The sequence below is a fragment of the Saccharomyces paradoxus genome, chromosome IV (assembly GCF_002079055.1).
Source record: "Saccharomyces paradoxus chromosome IV, complete sequence".
Classification (NCBI taxonomy): Eukaryota; Fungi; Ascomycota; class Saccharomycetes; order Saccharomycetales; family Saccharomycetaceae; genus Saccharomyces; species Saccharomyces paradoxus.
In genome coordinates, this window is record NC_047490.1 from 729,744 (window position 1) to 747,673 (window position 17,930).

Consider the following 17,930-nt stretch of genomic DNA (forward strand, 5'->3'; position numbering starts at 1 on the left):
ATTAAAAAAAAACTTCTTCTTTATTTTCGTTTCGTTTTTATTATTAAATATTAAAAAAAAGTGTCCATAACGTCAATGTTTTTTTTACTTTTGGTTAAGTTTCATTGGCGAAACCATTATCCCCGTTCCGTGCCCATCATAATTACGCTCTCTTCTGAGTTGATCTTCAAGTTTGAACATCAACTGTCCATTATGATCCTTATTAAGGTTTTCTTTAATTGGACTACTAGAGACACTCGAAGTTCCATCCTTTCTGGGTCTTCCCCTTTTCCTCGGAGACCTTTTAATTACTACGTTTTCATATTTTTTACCACCACTGCAAATCATTCTACTTCTGTGCACAACCAAAGCATCTTCTCTGTTGAATTTCTTCCCACAGGGACACGCATATGCCTTTTCTTGATGCGACTTTTTATGTCTGATCAAGTCATGATTCCGTACAAATGCCTTATCACATCCAGGGTGATCACAGGAATACGGCCGGTCTTCCAAATGTGTTTGGATATGAGATCTGATGTTATATCTCCTCTTGAATGTTTTTGCACATCCCGGATACAAACACTCAAATGTTTTATCAGGCATTTCCTTTACATATCTATCGATCGAGCCTCTGGGCAGTGTTGTAAGTTTCCTTGTTATTTTCGAGGGACTATTGCCAGTGTAAGTGTCAATTTCCTTAACGTGAGTACCAAATTGAGGGGATCTTCCCTCATACATACTTTGGGACTTAAGAATCGGAGAAGGTGTTTCAGAAATAATAAATCTACTTTCAGGCTCATTTTCCTCATCATCGTCTCCCTCATTATCTGTATTTTTTTTAAGTACATTAGGGCCTAAATCATTGAAACCGCCTTCGCGATATCCTACCTGCTGGCACGGCGGCTTTAGATGCGGTGTCGCAGCTGCGATACCCAATGAATTTTCACCGATGGAGCTAAAATGTAACTGCTTACCTCTTGGCGTATATTGGTCTATATAACCGGAAGAAACGACCACTTTATTAGCTGATGGAGTATTATTTACAGACCCCGGAATTGTGGGCATAATATCCACAGCAGCACTCTTTAGGGACACCGCTTTTGTAGGAGAAGCGCCTGGTTTTCCAAGAGGTTCAATACCAAGCCCCAAAGGCCTCTCTGAATATTCGCTCCCCTGTTCTTCGGCATTTATCTTGAAATCCAACCTTAAGTTATTAGGGGTAATGTTAGCGGAGTTGGAAGCGGCTGAACTAACTCTACTCTTTGGAGTGAAGGGCGCAATAAATTTGGGTTTCGAATTCAGGTTTTCACTTGGATCCGAACGGGTTTTTTTTGGTGAAATAAGCGTGTCATTGAAATCTTCGTTCAAATCTTGGAAACATAGTGGACCTGCCGTACCATTAGAGTTTTTTCTCTCAAAGGAGTACTTCTGTCTATTGATTCTCCTAGAAGGTGAGCCAGTGAACGAAGTGTTCGACATCGGCGGAGAAATCATTGGTGAAAGACTATTTGAGTATACATCCTCCACATTTTCGGAAACAACAGCGATCTTTCTTTTGGGAGATAAAAATTTTTGGCCATCAGCGCTCTCTAAGGTAGCCTGTAGTTGTTGTTGCTTGTATTGTGTTTGCTTTAGTTCTAACTCTAACTTCTTATTAGCCTCTTGCTGTGCCCTCAGTTGTTCACGCAACTCTTGCTGTTGTTGTAATAGTAATTCACCGAGGTTTCTATCAAAGCTTTTATTAGTTTCACTTTTGTTTATGGCCTCCAATAAGTTATCTGCCATGGGGATCCTCTTTTCATCATTGGGCATATCACTCACAGTTTTTTGGAACATAGCCAAACCAACGTCATGATTTGACCTATTTTCATTCAACAAGCTAGTTTCATTTAGAGTGGCTTCTCTTGCAGTACTTTCTAAATCAAAGTTCATGCTTTGCCAATCGTTTGCTACCAATTCGGAGAAAGCAGAAACCTTAACAGATTTTTCATCAGAAAGCGGTCCTAGCGGAAGGTTTAAGTCTTTTATTTCACTCATTATAATTTCATTAGTTTCACCATAATTTAGATTCAAAATATTGCCCAAGTCATCTGTTGCTAGTGTTTTATATTCGCCATCTATACCATAATTCGAAAGATCGTTACCTCTAATATTTGAGGAATAAGAATTGGTTGGTAGATCGAAGTTTAGACTTTGCACTTTCGAGGCATCAAACCAAGAGTTTGACGTATCCATCTTTTCAACAAAGCAATGACGTTAATATTTTATGCGGTTACGCTTTTAATTATATCGTGAAGATAAGCACGTTCTTAGGATCTATTTACCTAGCTCCAAGAACGAGATATGTAGTGGGTATCTATATTGCCGTCGTCGAATCTTTCTTCTAGAACAACTTTTGTCTTGTGTACCAAGGCATAATCAGTGACTAGAAATTACAGAAGATCTTCTATAGTGCTTTAATCATTGTTTATAGAGCAGACCTGTAGGGGGAAGGAAACAGCATTAGTCGCTAATGGTAAGCATTGTTATTGTTTACCTTATTCCTAATCAGGTTAAAGCACCAAAGCGAAAATTTCATCCTTTGCGCTTGCCCGGACTGGGCCTCAGCCAAATATATCTGCAACAATGTCACTGTCACCATATCACTATGTCACTATGTATTGGAACAGTAACCTTCTGATGAATATTTAACAAAGTTTGAGCTAACTGTAGAGCTTATATAGACTTTCAGGCAGTCATACTACTCTCGAGAATATCCAATAACAATGCACTGATGTTTGATTCTGCATTACTTTAAGACAGGAATGACACAGCACTTGGATTCAGCCGTAAATATTTACTTGACACCATTGAATGGAACAGTTGTGTAAGTGTCCAGCTTTAGAGCCAGTTTAGCTATGGTTCATCAGCTAAGCTACTTTACCGCATGTGAAAAACGGTAGTGGCAGTGAAAAAATATCGTTTGAGGCTCGGCTACCCGGAGGTCGTTTGCGAAAGAGTATGTATGGCAATCTACAAAACAATAGATGTGGTTGTTGTGATAACAGACTGGCACAAAATTACCAAATTGTTGCGATATGCAGCTATAGTTTGGTACGAAAGCAGTAACTGAAATTTACGGAAACTTATCGTGTAATTTGGATAATGTACACCAATTATTCACTCACGAGCAGTGACACAATGTCCCGAACTTACCTGCTCGGCACAGCCTCACTAGAAATGTCTAAGAAAAAGCACCAGCTAGAAAATTGCAATAAGCCAACGAAGAGGGTGATCCATATCATTGACCCTAATGTCATCTCAGAAGCCGGCTTGCAAAATGAACTGCCAGTAAGGTGCTCTAATGAAGATGGTGAGATTACATCAATTTCTTTGACTTCACAACCCTCCAACGATTTTCTCAAGTTGGCGTACGTAAACGAGAAATTAGATCCGTCTTTGCCATCCCAATATTTTAGACAAGATATCATAAATGTTTTACAAAGCTTGGAGATTCCTGGATGGGCTGCGAATGACTCTAAAGAAACCGTGTTGGATAAAGATTTATTAACTTTGACGAAAATCAAGGGGGCCCTTACAAATGTCATTTATAAGATTCACTATCCGAATCTACCCTCTTTACTAATGAGAATTTTTGGTGATAGCATAGATTCTGTAATTGATAGGGAATATGAATTGAAGATTATCGCGAGATTATCATTTTATAATTTAGGTCCCAAGTTGGAAGGATATTTTCAGAATGGCAGATTTGAAAAATATATTGAGGGTTCGAGAACATCTACTCAGGCTGACTTTATAGATCGGGATACTTCAGTAAGAATTGCTAAAAAGTTGAAAGAGTTGCATTGCACTGTTCCACTAACGCATAAAGAAAGATCTGATCAACCATCGTGTTGGAAAACCTTTGATCAGTGGATCAAATTAATAGATTCGCATAAACAGTGGGTTTCCGATCATGGAAATATAAGTGAAAATTTACGCTGTTCAAATTGGAACTTCTTTATAAAGAGTTTTGAAACTTATAAGCATTGGCTATATAACGATTCCGCTTTTACTTCAAAGTTGTTAAGAGAAGGTGATAAAGATATTACGATAAATACTGGGCTGAAGATGGTATTTTGTCATAACGACTTACAGCATGGTAATTTACTTTTTAAAAGTAAGGACAACGATAACGTTTCAGTAGATGATTTAACAATTATTGATTTTGAGTACGCTGGCCCTAACCCTGTTGTATTTGATTTATCAAATCATCTGAATGAATGGATGCAAGACTATAATGGTGTACAGTCTTTCAAATGTCATATTGATAGGTACCCAAAAGAAGAAGATGTTCTAGTTTTTGCACAAAGTTATATAAATCATATGAGTGAGAATCATGTGGAAATCGATTCACAGGAAGTTAGGATTCTCTATAATCTAATCATCGAGTGGAGGCCTTGCGCACAACTATTCTGGTGTCTTTGGGCTCTTTTGCAAAGTGGAAGGCTTCCGCAACAACTACTGATAGATGAAAAATCAATCAGCAAAAAAGATAGATTATGTGATGAAACGTGTACTATCACACGCAAGAACGGCGAAAGTAAAGAGGACGGAAAATACGATGGTTACGAAGATGATTCGTTTAACTATTTAGGATTTTGTAGAGAAAAGATGTCTGTTTTTTGGGGTGATTTAATTACAATGGGGATTATCGATAAAGACTGTTCAGATATTGGAAAAACCGACTACTTAGACACTAAAGTTATTCTTTAAGCTGTATACACTATTAGGTATTCTCCTATTCACTAAATAAATATGTATTTTCAAATGCACAGTTAATCAAAAGGTGCTTAGGCTGCAACAAAAGATAAAATAAAAAATCGTAAAGGAAGGAAATTCTTCTCAGTTTATTTACCAAATCCTAATAAAATCAAAAGAATATTAGTAGATTCTATTATAAAATATATAGTTATGATAATGGTAATGTAGTGATAAAAATACAATATCTAAGAGGTATTGTTAAGAAATTTTTTTTCTATATTTTCCGCTCTTCCCACGTCTCAATATAGAATGAAAAACAACATTAATTCGTATAGTTCCATGTATCATCATAGCATATTTTTAAATATCATACTTAAATAGAAGAGATCCTCACTGTAATAGCGGACATAAATGGTCATGAAATCAGATTGACACGGGACAAAATTTCAAATCACCATAACAACATCTTTCTAGGATCTTCAATCAACTCTTTAACAGTCTTCAAGAAAGTAACAGCTTCTCTACCGTCTAGCAATCTATGATCATAAGTTAAAGCTAGGTACATCATTGGTCTTGAAACAATTTGTCCATTAACCGTGACGGGTCTCTCCTTGACACCATGCAAGCCTAAAACGGCAGTTTGTGGTGAATTGATGATAGGAGTACCATACAAAGAACCGAAAACACCACCATTAGATATGGTGAAAGTGCCGCCCGTCATATCCTCCAGAGTTAATTTACCATCACGAGCTTTATGACTCAAGCGAACAATTTCGTTCTCAATATCCAAAACGCTTAATGACTCTGCATTACGAACGACGGGGGTAACCAATCCCTTTGGAGTGGCCACAGCAACAGAAATATCTGTGTAATCGCGATAAACAATCTGGTCACCTTCAATCGCACCATTGACGGCTGGGATATCCTTGGCAGCTAGGGTACATGCTTTGGAGAAAAGACCCATGAATCCGAATTTAGTACCGGTCTTCTTAATAATTTCATCTTTATATAATTTCCTCATTTCCATTAAAGCTGACATGTCAACTTCGTTGAATGTGGTTAGAGAAGCAGCAGTATTTTGAGACTCCTTTAATCTTTCGGCAATTCTCAATCTCATACGATTCATTTTGACTCTAGTTTCTGTACGTGGGAATGGTGTAAAGGAGTCGGAAGCTACAGGAGTTTCCTTCGCCCTAGGAGCGGTCTTCTTTGGTTCATCGGCTTTTTTTGGTTGAGCAGCTTCCTTCTTTGGAGTAGCTTCTTCCTTTAAAACTGTTTCCTGCTTCGAAGCTTTTTCTGGAGCAACATCTTGTAATGGTTCCACTTGTTCCGTAGGCTTTGGCTTAGACTCAGGAGAACCTTCGGCAGGAGTTTCACCAGGCTCAACCTGAGCCAATTCCTCACCAACAGTGACGGTGTCTTCTGGTTTGAAATTTAGCTTCGTAATCGTACCCGATACTGGCGAATTGACTTCAATATCAATTTTATCGGTCTCAATAGTTGCCAACAACTCATCCTCCTTGATAAAATCACCTACATTTTTAGTATATTCCTTTAAAGAACCCTCAGTTAGGGACTCTGCCATGGGGGGAACTTCAATAGAGGTAGATTTGAAACGATTGCCAGTTATGGGGAACGGATTTGCGACAAACTTAGTTTTCTTACCAGATAAATATATCGAACCCAAAGATTCGGCTCTATTGGCTTGTTTAAATAAACTTGTAGAGGCATGTCTCTTGATAAAGGATGCAGCCATGACACTTCTAGCCACTCTAGATTTCACTAAAGACTTGGCAGCTGCAGTACGTGTCGCTCTGGAAAGCATTGTTTAAATAGTAATCAAAAGTTGTGTCTTTGGCGGTTATAAATGTTGTAGTGAAGTTTATAACAATATTATCTTCTCACTGACTATACAGAGTTAATGATAGCACTTTTTTTTAGTTCGGATTTTTCTTTTTTACGCTAGATATTTCCTCCCCTGGAGTACAAGAAGAGATTATATATAAAAATGTATCTAAAAAGAGGCCAAGTTGAGGGAAAAAGGATTTGCATTTGTTGTATAGACTAAGAGTGCCCAATAGTAGAATAGAGCGAATGCAGAATAAGAATAAACTTCAGTAACCTTAGATTCCCTTAGATTCCTGCGTATTTTGTGCCGCTTTATTGGCTCACTCCGGCCGGGACCTTAGTTTTGATTGGTTGCGGATAAAGGGTTGGTAGTATCGTCTTTGACGGCGATGCGGGTGGCTGGAACCGCTTTGTTTATTATTCCCAAAAGAGAAGAGGCAAGAAGTTGCAATAGAGGTTGAACAAAGAGCGCTCATAATAAGATAACAGGGTTAAATAGAGACGAGTAAAGACGCAAACGATTAGGGCCTTGCAGGAGACTGTCGAATATGTCCCAGAACAATAGGCATAAAAAGAGTAATGATAAAGACAGCTCAGCGGAGCAGTATACGGATAGCGTTGACGATTCATTGACCCAAGAAAACATCACAATAAACAGCGTAACAAGGGCCGCTAACTCAGAGGTGAATAAAGGCGGTAGTGATGATGAAGGAGACAAATCAAAGCTTTTTTCGATTTCAAATATTTTGAGTAAGAGGGAGACAAAAGACGCGCTTCCGGGGTTCGCAGGCAGCAGTTCTCACAATGGAGTACTCACAGCAAATTCGTCAAAGGATATGAATTTCACTTTGGAATTAAGCGAAAATTTGCTGATTGAATGTAGAAAACTGCAATCTTCAAATGAAGCTAAAAATGAACAAATTAAGTCTCTCAAACAAATCAAACAGTCATTAAGTGACAAGATTGAGGAGCTCAATAACCAAAGAAAGTCGTTTATGAAAGAGTTGGACTCGACTAAAGATCTCAACTGGGATTTGGAATCTAAACTAACAAACTTGAGCATGGAATGTAAGCAATTAAAAGAACTGAAGAAAAAGACTGAAAAATCTTGGAATGATGAAAAGGAAAGCTTAAAAACTTTGAGAACAGATTTGGAAATTTTAACCTTAACTAAAAATGGTATGGAAAATGATCTTAATTCTCAGAAACTTCATTATGAAAACGAGATTAGTGAACTAAAGGAAAGAATATTAGACTTAAATAATGAGAACGATAAATTACTTATAAGTGTTTCTGATTTGACAAGTGACATCAATTCCTTACAAGGCGATAGAGCTGAAAAATTAAAAATTCAAAAGCAACTTGATGACGCTAAAGCATCTATTTTTTCGTTGAAAAGGAAAGTACAAAAGAAATACCATCAAAAACAGCATACTTCCGACACTACAGTAGCATCCGATTCTGATTCGGAGTGGGCCACTAGTGAAGAAGACATTTTTGACATAGTGACCGATATTGACCACATGATCGAAGCACACCCCTCTGTCGAGGATCTTTCTGAAGATCTCGTTAAAAAGTACTCAGAAAACAACAATATGACCTTGTTGTCAAATGATTCTTATAATAACTTGTTACAAAAAAGCGAAAGTGTATCCAAACCAAAAGGCGACGAATTGATGACTAAAGAGGTTGCTGAAAACCTGAATATGATTGCGTTACCAAACGACGACAATTACAACAAAAAAGATTTCTCATTAGAATCCCATATCAAATATTTAGAGGCTTCTGGCTATAAAGTACTTCCTCTAGAGGAGTTTGAGAACATGAAACAATCCATATCAAATCCGCCATATAGTTATCTGAGGGAAAAACTTAAGGCATTGAAAAAGATACCCATTGACCAAAATACGTTTAACTTGATAAAGGAACCTACTATTGATTTTTTGCTGCCTCTAACATCTAAGATTGACTGCCTGATAATACCAACCAAAGATTATAACGATCTTCTTGAAAGCACCAAGAATCCATCAGTAGAACAGGTGAAAGAATGCCTGGGAAGAAACAGTAGTTTAGAATTCACTATATGTAAATGGCTAGAAGAGAGAAACGACTGCAAATTACTCAGTAATAATGTGTACTTTTCGATGGTTGATAAAATAGAAACGCCTTCAAAACAATACCTATCAAATAAGGCAAAAGAGTACGATCAGGTGCTGGTTGATACCAAAACATTAGAAGATTTACAGAACCCAACGGTGGATGTGCTAAAAAGAAAAGCTTCTGCATCTGATTATTTATTGCTCAAGAAAGAAGACTACGAGAGTCCATCCCTGGAATACTTGGTTGAACACGCCAAAGCTACTGATCACCACTTACTATCTGACAGTGCGTACCAAGACCTAGTCAAATTCAAGGAGACGCCTGATATCGAATTCTTGAAGGAGAAATCTGCAAGCCTAGGTCATACCATTGTTTCCGATGAGGCATATTCCGAGTTACAACACAAATACTCTGATTTGGAGAAGCAATTGGAACAACCATCTTTAGCATACCTGGTTGAACACGCCAAAGCTACTGATCACCACTTACTATCTGACAGTGCGTACCAAGACCTAGTCAAATTCAAGGAGACGCCTGATATCGAATTCTTGAAGGAGAAATCTGCAAGCCTAGGTCATACCATTGTTTCCGATGAGGCATATTCCGAGTTACAACACAAATACTCTGATTTGGAGAAGCAATTGGAACAACCATCTTTAGCATACCTGGTTGAACACGCCAAGGCTACTGATCACCACTTACTATCTGACAGTGCGTACCAAGACCTAGTCAAATTCAAGGAGACGCCTGATATCGAATTCTTGAAGAAGAAATCTGCAAGCCTAGGTCATACCATTGTTTCCGATGAGGCATATTCCGAGTTACAACACAAATACTCTGATTTGGAGAAGCAATTGGAACAACCATCTTTAGCATACTTGGTTGAACACGCCAAGGCTACTGATCACCACTTACTATCTGACAGTGCGTACCAAGACCTAGTCAAATTCAAGGAGACGCCTGATATCGAATTCTTGAAGAAGAAATCTGCAAGCCTAGGTCATACCATTGTTTCCGATGAGGCATATTCCGAGTTACAACACAAATACTCTGATTTGGAGAAGCAATTGGAACAACCATCTTTAGCATACCTGGTTGAACACGCCAAAGCTACTGATCACCACTTACTATCTGACAGTGCGTACCAAGACCTAGTCAAATTCAAGGAGACGCCTGATATCGAATTCTTGAGGGAGAAATCTGCAAGCCTAGGTCATACCATTGTTTCCGATGAGGCATATTCCGAGTTACAACACAAATACTCTGATTTGGAGAAGCAATTGGAACAACCATCTTTAGCATACCTGGTTGAACACGCCAAAGCTACTGATCACCACTTACTATCTGACAGTGCGTACCAAGACCTAGTCAAATTCAAGGAGACGCCTGATATCGAATTCTTGAGGGAGAAATCTGCAAGCCTAGGTCATACCATTGTTTCCGATGAGGCATATTCTAAATTGGAGAAGCAATTGGAACAACCATCTCTAGCATACCTGGTTGAACACGCCAAAGCTACTGATCACCACTTACTATCTGACAGTGCGTACCAAGACCTAGTCAAATTCAAGGAGACGCCTGATATCGAATTCTTGAGGGAGAAATCTGCAAGCCTAGGTCATACCATTGTTTCCGATGAGGCATATTCCGAGTTACAACACAAATACTCTGATTTGGAGAAGCAATTGGAACAACCATCTCTAGCATACCTGGTTGAACACGCCAAAGCTACTGATCACCACTTACTATCTGACAGTGCGTACCAAGACCTAGTCAAATTCAAGGAGACGCCTGATATCGAATTCTTGAGGGAGAAATCTGCAAGCCTAGGTCATACCATTGTTTCCGATGAGGCATATTCCGAGTTACAACACAAATACTCTGATTTGGAGAAGCAATTGGAACAACCATCTTTAGCATACCTGGTTGAACACGCCAAAGCTACTGATCACCACTTACTATCTGACAGTGCGTACCAAGACCTAGTCAAATTCAAGGAGACGCCTGATATCGAATTCTTGAAGGAGAAATCTGCAAGCCTAGGTCATACCATTGTTTCCGATGAGGCATATTCTAAATTGGAGAAGCAATTGGAACAACCATCTCTAGCATACCTGGTTGAACACGCCAAAGCTACTGATCACCACTTACTATCTGACAGTGCGTACCAAGACCTAGTCAAATTCAAGGAGACGCCTGATATCGAATTCTTGAAGGAGAAATCTGCAAGCCTAGGTCATACCATTGTTTCCGATGAGGCATATTCTAAATTGGAGAAGCAATTGGAACAACCATCTCTAGCATACCTGGTTGAACACGCCAAAGCTACTGATCACCACTTACTATCTGACAGTGCGTACCAAGACCTAGTCAAATTCAAGGAGACGCCTGATATCGAATTCTTGAGGGAGAAATCTGCAAGCCTAGGTCATACCATTGTTTCCGATGAGGCATATTCCGAGTTACAACACAAATACTCTGATTTGGAGAAGCAATTGGAACAACCATCTTTAGCATACCTGGTTGAACACGCCAAAGCTACTGATCACCACTTACTATCTGACAGTGCGTACCAAGACCTAGTCAAATTCAAGGAGACGCCTGATATCGAATTCTTGAGGGAGAAATCTGCAAGCCTAGGTCATACCATTGTTTCCGATGAGGCATATTCTAAATTGGAGAAGCAATTGGAACAACCATCTCTAGCATACCTGGTTGAACACGCCAAAGCTACTGATCACCACTTACTATCTGACAGTGCGTACCAAGACCTAGTCAAATTCAAGGAGACGCCTGATATCGAATTCTTGAGGGAGAAATCTGCAAGCCTAGGTCATACCATTGTTTCCGATGAGGCATATTCCGAGTTACAACACAAATACTCTGATTTGGAGAAGCAATTGGAACAACCATCTTTAGCATACCTGGTTGAACACGCCAAAGCTACTGATCACCACTTACTATCTGACAGTGCGTACCAAGACCTAGTCAAATTCAAGGAGACGCCTGATATCGAATTCTTGAAGGAGAAATCTGCAAGCCTAGGTCATACCATTGTTTCCGATGAGGCATATTCTAAATTGGAGAAGCAATTGGAACAACCATCTCTAGCATACCTGGTTGAACACGCCAAAGCTACTGATCACCACTTACTATCTGACAGTGCGTACCAAGACCTAGTCAAATTCAAGGAGACGCCTGATATCGAATTCTTGAAGGAGAAATCTGCAAGCCTAGGTCATACCATTGTTTCCGATGAGGCATATTCTAAATTGGAGAAGCAATTGGAACAACCATCTCTAGCATACCTGGTTGAACACGCCAAAGCTACTGATCACCACTTACTATCTGACAGTGCGTACCAAGACCTAGTCAAATTCAAGGAGACGCCTGATATCGAATTCTTGAGGGAGAAATCTGCAAGCCTAGGTCATACCATTGTTTCCGATGAGGCATATTCCGAGTTACAACACAAATACTCTGATTTGGAGAAGCAATTGGAACAACCATCTTTAGCATACCTGGTTGAACACGCCAAGGCTACTGATCACCACTTACTATCTGACAGTGCGTACCAAGACCTAGTCAAATTCAAGGAGACGCCTGATATCGAATTCTTGAAGAAGAAATCTGCAAGCCTAGGTCATACCATTGTTTCCGATGAGGCATATTCCGAGTTACAACACAAATACTCTGATTTGGAGAAGCAATTGGAACAACCATCTTTAGCATACTTGGTTGAACACGCCAAGGCTACTGATCACCACTTACTATCTGACAGTGCGTACCAAGACCTAGTCAAATTCAAGGAGACGCCTGATATCGAATTCTTGAAGAAGAAATCTGCAAGCCTAGGTCATACCATTGTTTCCGATGAGGCATATTCCGAGTTACAACACAAATACTCTGATTTGGAGAAGCAATTGGAACAACCATCTTTAGCATACCTGGTTGAACACGCCAAAGCTACTGATCACCACTTACTATCTGACAGTGCGTACCAAGACCTAGTCAAATTCAAGGAGACGCCTGATATCGAATTCTTGAGGGAGAAATCTGCAAGCCTAGGTCATACCATTGTTTCCGATGAGGCATATTCCGAGTTACAACACAAATACTCTGATTTGGAGAAGCAATTGGAACAACCATCTTTAGCATACCTGGTTGAACACGCCAAAGCTACTGATCACCACTTACTATCTGACAGTGCGTACCAAGACCTAGTCAAATTCAAGGAGACGCCTGATATCGAATTCTTGAGGGAGAAATCTGCAAGCCTAGGTCATACCATTGTTTCCGATGAGGCATATTCCGAGTTACAACACAAATACTCTGATTTGGAGAAGCAATTGGAACAACCATCTTTAGCATACCTGGTTGAACACGCCAAAGCTACTGATCACCACTTACTATCTGACAGTGCGTACCAAGACCTAGTCAAATTCAAGGAGACGCCTGATATCGAATTCTTGAGGGAGAAATCTGCAAGCCTAGGTCATACCGTTGTTTCCAATGAGGCATATTCTAAATTGGAGAAGCAATTGGAACAACCATCTCTAGCATACTTGGTTGAACACGCCAAGGCTACTGATCACCACTTACTATCTGACAGTGCGTACCAAGACCTAGTCAAATTCAAGGAGACGCCTGATATCGAATTCTTGAAGAAGAAATCTGCAAGCCTAGGTCATACCATTGTTTCCGATGAGGCATATTCCGAGTTACAACACAAATACTCTGATTTGGAGAAGCAATTGGAACAACCATCTTTAGCATACCTGGTTGAACACGCCAAGGCTACTGATCACCACTTACTATCTGACAGTGCGTACCAAGACCTAGTCAAATTCAAGGAGACGCCTGATATCGAATTCTTGAAGAAGAAATCTGCAAGCCTAGGTCATACCATTGTTTCCGATGAGGCATATTCCGAGTTACAACACAAATACTCTGATTTGGAGAAGCAATTGGAACAACCATCTTTAGCATACTTGGTTGAACACGCCAAGGCTACTGATCACCACTTACTATCTGACAGTGCGTACCAAGACCTAGTCAAATTCAAGGAGACGCCTGATATCGAATTCTTGAAGAAGAAATCTGCAAGCCTAGGTCATACCATTGTTTCCGATGAGGCATATTCCGAGTTACAACACAAATACTCTGATTTGGAGAAGCAATTGGAACAACCATCTTTAGCATACCTGGTTGAACACGCCAAGGCTACTGATCACCACTTACTATCTGACAGTGCGTACCAAGACCTAGTCAAATTCAAGGAGACGCCTGATATCGAATTCTTGAAGAAGAAATCTGCAAGCCTAGGTCATACCATTGTTTCCAATGAATCATATTCTAAATTGGAGAAGCAATTGGAACAACCATCTCTGGAATATTTGGTTGAACGTGCTGAACAAATACAGACAAAAGTTATAACCGTATCAGACTTTAACAAGTTAATGAATCCATCCTTGGAAGATTTAACTTCAAAGTTGCAAAACTCAGAGTACCAGATTGTTCCAAAGGATGAGTACATTGCATTGAAAGAAATGATGGAAGATCCTGACGTTCAACTGTTAAAATCTAAGTTGAAAGGTTACCACATAATTGATACAGCAGCATACAATGAGCTAGCCAGCTACTCAAATTCTCCTACATTGGACTTTATTGAAGAGAAAGCCAAAAGCAAAGGTTTTAGGTTGATAGATGCCAACAAATATATTGATTTGAATAGAATAGCCACTACTCCTTCTAAAGAAGAGATAGATAACTTTTGCAGAAAGATTGGGTACTACGCTTTGGAATTCAAAGAATATGAAAAACTGAAGAATTCTGTGCAGAATCCCTCTAAGGAGTTTATCGAAGAAAAAGCCACCTTATTTGGTCTTGCGCTAGTTGATAAAACAGAGTATGAAACAATGAAAGACAATTTGAGCAATAAAAATTCACTCATTGCATCTGTAAAGGCACTTGGTCTCGTTGCAATACCTGCCCCACAGCTTGCTTCTCTACAGAAGTCATCACTACAAAATAGTACTTTATCTGATATTGAGAATAAATTAAAAGCTTTAGGATATGTCGCAATAAGTAAGGAAAACCTAGCAAACCTAGAGAAACCGATAGTTGAAAGCGCCTCCAGAGATGATGTCTTGAACATATGCTCCAAGTTCAGTCTAATACCAGTGTCCACTGAAGAATATGATAATATGAAGAAAGAACGCGCTCAAACCTTGAATGCTCTCAGTGATCCATCCATTGATTTTTTGAAGGAAAAATCCGAAAAATATGAATTGGTCGTAATTGATAGACATGATTACGAGGAGAAGCAAGAAGCCATTGAAAATCCAACCCTTGATTATTTAAAAGATTCTTTGAGCAAAATAGGCCACATCGCAATTTTAAAGCAGGATTATGAATCAATGGTTGCTAAATACGAAAAGCCACAACTGGATTATTTAAAAATTTCGTCTGCAAAAATTGACCACACTGTAATTCCTCTGTCTGAGTACAATCTGATGGTTACAGGCTATAAAGATCCTAGTTTGAGCTACTTGAGAGAGAAGGCTGATTTGAATAATCATGTTTTAATAAAGGATGAGGACTATAGAAATACTCTAGCTGCATCAGAGCATCCAACGGAGGCCAACCTCTCCGAAAAGGCATCTTTATTAAATAAAGTCTTGGTAGACAAGGATGATTATGCCAACATGTCACGTTCGATTGAAAATCCAACGGTTGATTTCTTATCCACTAGGGCGCTATCAGTTGGGAAAATACTAGTTAATGAATCTACGCACAAAAGAAACGAGAAACTATTATCCGAGCCAAATTCTGAATTTTTGGCCATGAAAGCTAAGGAGCAAGGGCTAATCATCATTTCCGAAGAAGAATATTCAGGACTCCAGGATAAAATAGATCATCCTAGCTTGGACGTTCTAAAAGAAAAGGCTACCGATTTTGGTAGTGTCATAGTAGATAACACAGAATACCAACGGTTGCTGAACACTGCAATTGCCTACCCTCCCATAACTTATGAAGATTTGAAGGCATATGCTCACCAATTCGATATGGAATTATACCCTTTAAACCCCAACGAACTTTCTCAGGCCGAGAGTCCAGAGCGCTTTGATGAACAATCTATAAACACAACAAGCAGTAACTCGACCACAACATCAAGTATGTTCACAGACGCATTGGATGATAATATTGAAGAGCTTAATCGTGACGAATTCGAACAAGATGAAGATGTAACTGACATAATATCGAAGTCATCCACAGTAAAAGGTGTCACTAACATTCCCGCATACGCAACCATTAAAAATTCCGCCGAAGAACTGGGTTACAAATTAGTTCCGATTGAAAATTCAAGTGCGAATCTTAAATATATGGAAGCCCTTTCATTTTCGAAGGATAACGACGACATTAGCGTTGCTAGCAGCGTCGATCTTAACTACTTATCTAAAAAGGCAGAAAAATATGGTATGACTCTCATTTCTGATGAGGAGTTTGAAGAATATCATATGCTAAAGGATAGCACCGTCAGTCGGGATGATGGCATCGAAGAAACAGATAATTCCCTGTCAGAAGACGAAAACGCAACAGCAAAGACCACAAATATACCGAGGGAACGTGCCTTACAGAAAGGCGTTCTCCGCAATAGTATGGATAAAGAAGAAGTCATCGAAATGGCGCAAAAATTAAATCTGGTTATTCTCAACGAAAAAGAGTACACTGAATTACTGAATAAGTCAGAAAAATATTCAAATTCTGCAGCTGATGTTGTCGGTGACACTGCCAAGCTCGATTTAGTATCGTTAGAGAAGCAAAAGCTGGAAGAGTTCGAACATGAGCATGCTCATCCAACATTCACAGAAAGGCAACTCAAGAAACATGCTGGCGATCGTAGCTTAATTTTGACTAGTAGGGATAAAACACTGTTATCAAGGGATGAAAACATAATAAGCCAAAGCGAGGTGGTTTATGATGATGATATATCTGACAGTTTTGCAGATGAAACCCAAGAAATCAAAAACGATGTGGACATCATTAAAACCCAAGCTATGAAATACGGAATGCTGTGTATTCCCGAAAGCGCTTTCGTGGGTACATCATATGAAAGTATACCAGATACGAGCGATATAGTTGCGCTTTCTTCATCCTATTATCATAGTCTATTATCACCTGAAGACCTGAAATGGAACTGTGTGAATAATGAAGTGTTACAAGCAGAAGTTAAAAGGCGTGGACTCCAGCTTGCACCACCAACAAAGGAAGATAGTAAGGCTCAAGCCACCGCATCTAAACACGAGGGTAGGTCACACAAGTTGAGTAATAAAACATCCACTTTATCCACGAAGTCTGGAGTAAAAAAGGGACTTGCAGAAGCTGCAGCAACCACTGCCTATGAAGATTTTGAAGGTCACCCACAAGCACAAGAGCAGTCTCATCGTAAAAATCATCATAAACATCATAAACGTCAACAGAGTCTAACTTCTAGTTCAACCTCAAAAACCGCACATTCATCAAAAAATACCCCAACATCTAGAAGAGATGTCGTGGCATCATTTATGTCACGTGCAGGATCGGCTGGTAGGACGGCATCTTTACAAACTTTAGCATCATTGAATGAACCAAGCATAATTCCTGCGTTAACTCAAACCGTCATTGGGGAATACTTGTTTAAGTATTATCCGCGCCTGGGACCTTTTGGATTCGAATCTCGCCATGAAAGATTCTTCTGGATTCACCCATATACTTTAACTTTGTATTGGTCAGCATCTAATCCCATCTTAGAGAATCCTGCCAACACGAAAACAAAGGGTGTTGCCATTCTAGGAGTGGAAAGTGTCACAGATCCAAACCCGTATCCAACAGGATTGTATCATAAGAGTATTGTCGTTACCACAGAAACTAGGACTATTAAGTTTACTTGCCCTACAAGGCAAAGACACAATATTTGGTATAATTCATTGCGCTATCTAATTCAAAGAAACATGCAAGGGATAAGCTTAGAGGACATCGCTGATGATCCAACAGATAATATGTATTCAGGGAAGATTTTTCCATTGCCGGGTGAAAATACGAAGAGTTCCAGTAAAAGACTGAGCGCATCGAGAAGGTCCGCATCTACAAGGTCTCTAAGAAATAGAGTACCAAAAAGCCGATCATTTGGCAACCTAAGATAATTAAACAAAAAAACACATTAAACATCTAACAGTAGATGAAGCAAGTTAAGAACAGTTATTATTTTGATCCTCAGT

At 39.3% G+C, this 17,930-nt stretch overlaps 4 protein-coding genes across 4 annotated transcripts; 2 read left to right on the forward strand and 2 right to left on the reverse strand.

The window, feature by feature from the left end:
* Positions 1–84: 84 nt before the first annotated feature.
* On the reverse strand, positions 85–2,214 carry SWI5 (DNA-binding transcription factor SWI5; the record flags this gene model as incomplete). The annotated part of the gene is made up of 1 exon (XM_033909497.1): positions 85–2,214. One exon carries the CDS (start codon positions 2,212–2,214, stop codon positions 85–87), a length of 2,130 nt encoding a protein of 709 aa, XP_033765388.1.
* A 945-nt stretch (positions 2,215–3,159) lies between these two features.
* Positions 3,160–4,734, forward strand: EKI1 (bifunctional choline kinase/ethanolamine kinase EKI1; the record flags this gene model as incomplete). Its single annotated transcript, XM_033909498.1, has 1 exon — positions 3,160–4,734. One exon carries the CDS (start codon positions 3,160–3,162, stop codon positions 4,732–4,734), a length of 1,575 nt encoding a protein of 524 aa, XP_033765389.1.
* Positions 4,735–5,173: 439 nt separating this feature from the next.
* KGD2 (dihydrolipoyl transsuccinylase) lies at positions 5,174–6,547 on the reverse strand (the record flags this gene model as incomplete). The annotated part of the gene is made up of 1 exon (XM_033909499.1): positions 5,174–6,547. The coding sequence occupies one exon, from the start codon at positions 6,545–6,547 to the stop codon at positions 5,174–5,176; it is 1,374 nt and encodes a 457-aa protein (XP_033765390.1).
* Positions 6,548–7,118: 571 nt separating this feature from the next.
* On the forward strand, positions 7,119–17,855 carry NUM1 (Num1p; the record flags this gene model as incomplete). The annotated part of the gene is made up of 1 exon (XM_033909500.1): positions 7,119–17,855. The coding sequence occupies one exon, from the start codon at positions 7,119–7,121 to the stop codon at positions 17,853–17,855; it is 10,737 nt and encodes a 3,578-aa protein (XP_033765391.1).
* Between the last annotated feature and the right edge of the window lie 75 nt (positions 17,856–17,930).